Genomic DNA, 6,978 nt, shown 5'->3' with positions numbered 1-6,978 from the left:
AGGGGACGGGGGGACAAGGGGGGGCAGGAGGAGGTGGGGGGCAGGAGATGGGGGGACAAGGGGGGCGGGACTCACTGCCCCCCCCATCCCACTGCCCCCCCAAATCAATTGGGGGGGGCCTTGGGGGGGGGCTGGGACCCCCGGTGCTGGGGGGGGAGGGACAGAGACTGTTAAAAACCAGTGGAATAAACCCAAAGGGCGTGATCTCGGGGGGGGGGGGGCAGGACCCCCCCAAAGCCCCCCCAACAGAGCAGCTTTATTGAGACACCAACCATCACCCCCCCATCTCGGGGGGCCCGATCCTGTCGACCACCCCCCTCTAACCACTACAACCCCCCGTGTTGGTGGGGCCCCCCCCGGCACCGCTCAGGGGTCAGCGGGGGGCTGGGGGGAGGGGGTCAGGGTGGGGGGGTCTGGGTGGGGGGGGTCCTGGGAGGACCTGGGGGGGGTCTCCTCCTCAGGAGGGTGCTGGGGGGTCCCGGGGGAGGTGTCCTCCTCGGGGGGGTCCTGGGGGGTCCCGGGCAGGGGGCTGAGGGCAAGGGGGGGCTGCAGGGGGGGGTCCCAGGGGAAGGTGACCCCCAGGCCGGCCATGCGCTCCCGGTAGACCCGGTCGAAGCGGGCGCTCTGCTCCGGCGTCAGGTGGTTCTTCCAGTCCCCGGAGATCCCTGGGGGGGCACACGGGGCGATGACCCCCCCGGACCCTCCCCAGGGACCCCCCTCGAACCCCCCCCAGCCCTGAGGACCCCCCAAGTCCTCCTGGGACCCCCCCAGAGCCCTTAGGAACCCCTAACCACCCCCCCAGGGACCCCACCTAGCCCTGAGGACCCCCCCGAGCCCCCAGAGACCCACATCCCCGTCCTCCTGTCCCCGTCCCCACGTCCCCATCCCTGGTCCCCCCGTCCCCATCCCTGTCCCCATCCCCACGTCCCCACATCTCCATCCCTGTCCCCATGTCTGTCCGCACATCCCCATCCCCGTGTCCCCATCCCTGTCTCCACATCCCCCATGTCCCCCCATCCCCAAATCCCTATGTCCCCGTCCTCATGTCCCCACATCCCCATCCCTGTCCCCATCCCTGTCCCCACATCCCCATCCCCACGTCCCTGTCCTCATGTCCCTGTCCCTATGTCCGCATCCCCGTGTCCCCACATCCCCACGTCCCCATCCTCGTGTCCCCACGTCCCCAGCCCCACGTCCCCACCCCCATGTCCCCATGTGCCCATCCCTGTCCCCAGGACTGTCCTCATGTCCCCGTCCCCATGTCCCCACGTCCCCATGTCCCCCTGACCCCATCCCCATGTGCCCATCCCTGTCCCCATGACTGTCCTCATGTCCCCATGCCCACGTCCCCACGTCCCCACGTCCCCATCCCTGTCCCCATGACTGTCCCCATGTCCCCGTCCCCACGTCCCCCCGTCCCCATCCCCATGTCCCCATCCCCGTCCCCATGTCCCCGTCCCCACGTCCCCACGTCCCCCCGTCCCCATCCCCATGTCCCCATCCCTGTCTCCACATCCCCCATGTCCCCCCATCCCCAAATCCCTATGTCCCCGTCCTCATGTCCCCACGTCCCCATCCCTGTCCCCATCCCTGTCCCCATATCCCCCATGTCCCCATCCCCACATCCCCATCCCTGTCCCCACATCCCCATCCCCATGTCCCTGTCCTCATGTCCCTGTCCCTATGTCCCCATCCCCGTGTCCCCACGTCCCCATCCTCGTGTCCCCACGTCCCCAACCCCACGTCCCCACATCCCCATCCCCATGTCCCCATGTGCCCATCCCTGTCCCCATGACTGTCCTCATGTCCCCATGTCCCCATGTCCCCACGTCCCCCCGTCCCCATCCCCATGTCCCCATCCCTGTCCCCATGTCCCCGTCCCCTCGTCCCCACATCCCCCCGACCCCATCCCCATGTCCCCCTGTCCCCCCGCCCCCCCGTCCCCACCCTTGCGCAGGAAGGGGCCGCGCCGCAGGTCGAGGATGAAGAGGGGGGAGAGGCTGAAGTTGCTCATGCGGTTGCGGCTCATGGCGGCGAAGGAGGCGTTGGCCACCACCGCGTCCAGCGCCCCCGCGCTCAGCCCCCGCCCCAGGAAGGCGCAGAGGCGCTCCACGCTGCCGCGCAGGTCCTGGGGACACGGGGACACCGGGGACGTGGGGACACCGGGGACACCGGGGGATGGGGGGACATGGGGACACTGGGGACATGGGGGGACACCGGGACATGGGGGGACATGGGGACACCGGGGGACGTGGGGACATGGGGGGACATGGGGACACCAGGACATGGGGGGACATGGGGACACCGGGGACATGGGGGACACCGGGGACATGGGGGGACACTGGGGACACTGGGACATGGGGGGACATGGGGACACCGGGGGATGTGGGGACACTGGGGACACGGGGACACCGGGGACATGGGGACACCGGGGACACCGGGGGACGGGGGGACATGGGGGAACATGGGGACACCGGGGACATGGGGGGAAACCGGGGACATGGGGGGACACCGGGGACACTGGGACATGGGGGGACATGGGGACACCGGGGGATGTGGGGACACTGGGGACAGGGGGACACCGGGGACATGGGGAGACATGGGGACACCGGGGACACTGGGGGATGGGGGGACACCGGGGACACCGGGGGACAGGGGGACATGGGGGAACATGGGAACACCGGGGACATGGGGGGACATGGGGACACCGGGGGATGTGGGGACACTGGGGACATGGGGACACCAGGGACATGGGGGAACATGGGGACACCGGGGACATGGGGGGACACCGGGGACATGGGGGGACATGGGGACACCAGGACATGGGGGGACATGGGGACACCGGGGGATGTGGGGACACTGGGGACATGGGGACACCGGGGACATGGGGGACACCAGGGACATGGGGGGACATGGGGACACCAGGGACATGGGGGGACACCGGGGACATGGGGGGACATCAGGGGCACAGGGGGATGTGGGGACACCAGGGACATGGGGGACACAGGGGGACACCGGGGGACGCGGGGACACCAGGGACGTGGGGGACACAGGGACACTGGGGACATGGGGACACTGGGGGACATCGAGGGACATGGGGACACCAGGGATGTGGGGGACACGGGGGGGACATAGGGGACACCGGGGAACATCAGGGGTATGGGGGGACACTGGGGACGTGGGGGACACGGGGGGACACAGGGGGACACCAGGGACACTGGGGGACATGGAGGGGACACGGGGACACTGGGGATGTGGGGGGCAGATGCTCCACGCTGCTGTGTAGGTGCTGCCAGGGGGACACAGGGGGACGTGGGGACGCGGGGGGGGACACGGGGGGACACGGGGGGACACGGGGGGACACGGGGGGCCAGACCTGCTGCAGCTCCTCGTAGCTGATGCAGAAGAAGTTCTCGCGGCCGCGCAGCTCCAGCCACCCCCGGACGTGCTCGAACCAGGACCCGAAGGGCACTGGGGGGGGACGCACATGGGACCCGCAGCCCCCGCCCCAACCCCGGCCCCTCCAGGACCTCCCGTGACCCCCCATAGCCCCCCATAGTGCCCCCCACAGCAGCCCCTAGAGCCCCCCCAACACCAGTAGCCCCCCCATAGCAGCCCCCACAGCCCCATAGCCCCCCAATAGCCCCCCATAGCAGCCCCCATAGCCCCCCAATAGCCCCCCATAGCAGCCCCCACAGCCCCATAGCCCCCCAATAGCCCCCCATAGCAGCCCCCACAGCCCCATAGCCCCCCATAGCAGCCCCCATAGCCCCATAGCCCCCCAATTGCCCCCCAATAGCCCCCCCATAGCAGCCCCCATAGCCCCCCAATAGCCCCCCATAGCAGCCCCCACAGCCCCCCAATAGCCCCCCATAGCAGCCCCCACAGCCCCATAGCCCCCCATAGCAGCCCCCATAGCCCCATAGCCCCCCAATAGCCCCCCATAGCAGCCCCCATAGCCCCCCAATAGCCCCCCATAGCAGCCCCCATAGCCCCCCAATAGCCCCCCATAGCAGCCCCCACAGCCCCATAGCCCCCCATAGCAGCCCCCATAGCCCCATAGCCCCCCAATAGCCCCCCCATAGCAGCCCCCACAGCCCCATAGCCCCCCAATTGCCCCCCTATAGCCCCCCCATAGCAGCCCCCACACCCCCATTGACACCCCATAGCCCCCCCATAGCAGCCCCCCCATTGACGCCCCATAACCCCCCCATAGTGCCCCCCATATCAACCCCCACAGCCCCCCCCCCCTCACACCCCATAGCCCCCCCCCCCATTCCCCCCTCCAGCAGCCCGTGGACCCTCTACACCAGCCCCATCACCCCCGTCCCCCCCAAATCCCCCCCCCCCAGCCCCCCCGCACCGTCTCCCTCCAGGAACTTCTCCAGAAACTGCTCCAAGCTCCCGGGATCCTTGTAGGGTCGGAAAATCCGGGCAAAGTGGTAGAGGGAAACCAGGACGTCCTTGGGGTTCCTCACCGTGTAGATGACCTGGGGGGGGGGGACACACAACTCTAGGTCCCTACGGGTGGGGGACACCCCCCCCCGCACCCCCATCCCCTCCAACCTTGGCCTTGGAGGTGAAGAACGCCTTGGGGAAGAGCTGGATGGGGAGGTGGGAGCTGATGAGCCGGGGGCGGGGGTTTCCCCGCGCCCGCCGTAGTCCCAGCACCGTCTCCAACCAGGGACCCCGATCCCAGTTGGGCACCGACCGGCACCAGCGAGGGTCCCCGTCGCTGCGGATCAGGCTCAGGATCTCCAGCATCCACACCGTGCCTGGGGAGGGGGATCCGCTGGGGGTCCCTAGGGGCCCTTTGGGGGCCCCGAGGCCCCTTCGGGGTCCCTGAGGTTCCTTTGAGGGGTCCCTGAGGTCCCTTCGGGGTCCCTGAGGTTCCTTTGAGGGGTCCTTGAGGTCCCTTGGGAAGTCTCTAAGGTCCCTTCGGGGTCCCTGAGGTTTTTTTGAGGGGTCCTTGAGGGGTCCCTGAGATCCCTTGGGGGTCCCTGAGGTCCTTGAGGGGTCCCTGAGGTCCCTTGGGGAGCTCCTGGGGTCCCGTTAGGGTCCCTGAGGTCCCTTGGGGGGTCTCTGAGGTCTTTGGGGAGCTCCTGGGGTCCCTTTAGGGTTTCCTTTGGGGTCCCTGAGGTTCCTTTGAGGGGTCCTTGAGGGGTCCCTGAGGTCCCTTGGGGGTCCCTGAGGTCCTTGAGGGGTCCCTGAGGTCCCTTCGGGGTCCCTGAGGTTCCTTTGAGGGGTCCTTGAGGTCCCTTGGGAAGTCTCTAAGGTCCCTTCGGGGTCCCTGAGGTTTTTTTGAGAGGTCCTTGAGGGGTCCCTGAGATCCCTTGGGGGTCCCTGAGGTCCTTGAGGGGTCCCTGAGGTCCCTTGGGGAGCTCCTGGGGTCCCGTTAGGGTCCCTGAGGTCCCTTGGGGGGTCTCTGAGGTCTTTGGGGAGCTCCTGGGGTCCCTTTAGGGTTTCCTTTGGGGTCCCTGAGATTCCTTTGAGGGGTCCTTGAGGGGTCCCTGAGGTCCCTTGGGGGTCTCTGAGGTCCTTGAGGGGTCCCTGAGGTCACTTGGGGAGCTCCTGGGGTCCCGTTAGGGTCCCTGAGGTCCCTTGGGGGGTCTCTGAGGTCTTTGGGGAGTCCCTGGGGTCCCTTTAGGATTCCCTTTGGGGTCCTCGAGGCCCCTTTGGGGTCCCTGAGATCCCTTGGGGAGTCCCCAAGGCCCTTTGGGGGTCCTGAGGTTCCTTTGAGGGGTCCCTGAGGTCCTTGAGGGGTTCCTGAGGTCCCTTGGGGGGTCCTTTGGGGAGCTCCTGGGGTCCCTAAAGACCACTGGGGGGGTCCCTGGGGTCCCTTTGGGGTCCCTAAGGTGCTCTGGGGGGGTCCACTGGGGGGGTCCACTGGGGTCCCTTTGTGGTACCAGTGCTCTTTTGGGGAGTCCCTGCAATCACTTGGATCCCTTGGGGGGGGGTCCCTGAGTCCCCCCGGGGCACTCCTGGGGTCCACCCCCCCCGCCGCCCTTGGGGCCCGCCCAGGTTCCCCCCCCTCCTTGGGACCCTCCTGTGTGTCCCCCCCCCCCCCTTGGGCCCCCCCCCCCCTTGGGGCCCTCCTGGGTGTGTCCCCCCCACCCCTTGGGGCCCTCCTGGGTGCCCCCCCACCCCTTGGGACCCTCCTGGGTGCCCCCCCACCCCTTGCCCCCCCCAGGGCCCCCCCCCCGGCCCCCTACCCGATTTCTGGTAGGTGACGTTGAAGACGTCGTCGTCCTCCACCGGGAAGTCGCGGGCGGCCTCGAGCCCCCGGGGGGAGTAGAGGAGCCCCGGGAAGGTGACCCCCCCGTGCTGGAAGTACCCCCGCGACATGGCCGGGGGGGGGGGGGGCCCACGCGGGACCGGGACCTGCGTGGGCGGGGGGGCGGTGGGACAACACGCAGGGAGGGATCGCAGAGGGAGGGAGCGGAGCGACGGGACCGGCCCTGGAGCCGCCTCCAGCCCCCCCCTCCCCCCCCCCCCACCACGCGGGTCCCGGGGGCCCCACGCGGTGCCGCGGCAACGGGGGAGGGGGATGACGCCTGGTCCCACGGGTGGGCCCGGCCCGGCGCCAGGCAACAGCGTGCGGGGGGGGGGTGGGGGACACGGACACGGGGCCGCCCTGAGCCCCACGGGTGCCCCCCCAGACCCCCCCCACGGCCAACCCACGCCGGGGGTGGGGGGGGGGGGGGCGTCTCGGTCCTGCGGGGCTCCCCCCACGCGGCAGCTGGTTTCCCCCACACGGCAGCTGCCCCCCCCACCCCCCGCATCCCCTCCCTCCCCCCACGCCGGGCCGCGGTCCCCCGTGGACAGAGCCCCCCCGGTGTCCCCCACCCCCCCCGTACCTGGCAGCGCCGCACGGAGCCGCCGCGATCGCACCGAGCCGTGGCAGGCGGGGCCCCGCGTCCCCCCCCCCCCCTCCGTGGGGCAGCACCGCCCTGCCCCGCCCCCGCCACCCGTGGGGCG

At 70.0% G+C, this 6,978-nt stretch overlaps 1 protein-coding gene across 1 annotated transcript; it reads right to left on the bottom strand.

Annotated features, from left to right (window-relative positions):
* Window positions 1–255: 255 nt before the first annotated feature.
* On the bottom strand, window positions 256–6,438 carry LOC142074348 (sulfotransferase 2B1-like). Its single transcript, XM_075134948.1, has 6 exons — window positions 6,213–6,438; window positions 4,567–4,775; window positions 4,364–4,490; window positions 3,377–3,471; window positions 1,948–2,128; window positions 256–665 (listed from the first exon to the last, which is right to left on the bottom strand). Exons 1-6 carry the CDS (start codon window positions 6,343–6,345, stop codon window positions 367–369), a joined length of 1,044 nt encoding a protein of 347 aa, XP_074991049.1. The 5' UTR covers window positions 6,346–6,438; the 3' UTR covers window positions 256–366.
* Between the last annotated feature and the right edge of the window lie 540 nt (window positions 6,439–6,978).

Source organism: Calonectris borealis, chromosome 34, assembly GCF_964195595.1.
Source record: "Calonectris borealis chromosome 34, bCalBor7.hap1.2, whole genome shotgun sequence".
In the NCBI taxonomy this organism is placed as follows: domain Eukaryota; kingdom Metazoa; phylum Chordata; class Aves; order Procellariiformes; family Procellariidae; genus Calonectris; species Calonectris borealis.
This window is presented reverse-complemented; position numbering and strand designations above follow the sequence as displayed.

Excerpts from the sequence above, each read along its gene's own strand:
- LOC142074348 (XM_075134948.1), bottom strand. The coding sequence starts at position 6,345 with ATGTCGCGGGGGTACTTCCAGCACGGGGGGGTCACCTTCCCGGGGCTC. Across the intron at positions 4,491-4,566 it reads TCTTCACCTCCAAGGCCAAG|GTCATCTACACGGTGAGGAA; the intron begins GTTGGAGGGGAT and ends CCCCCCCCCCAG. Across the intron at positions 666-1,947 it reads CGGCCCCTTCCTGCGCAAGG|GGATCTCCGGGGACTGGAAG; the intron begins GTGGGGACGGGG and ends GTGCCCCCCCAG.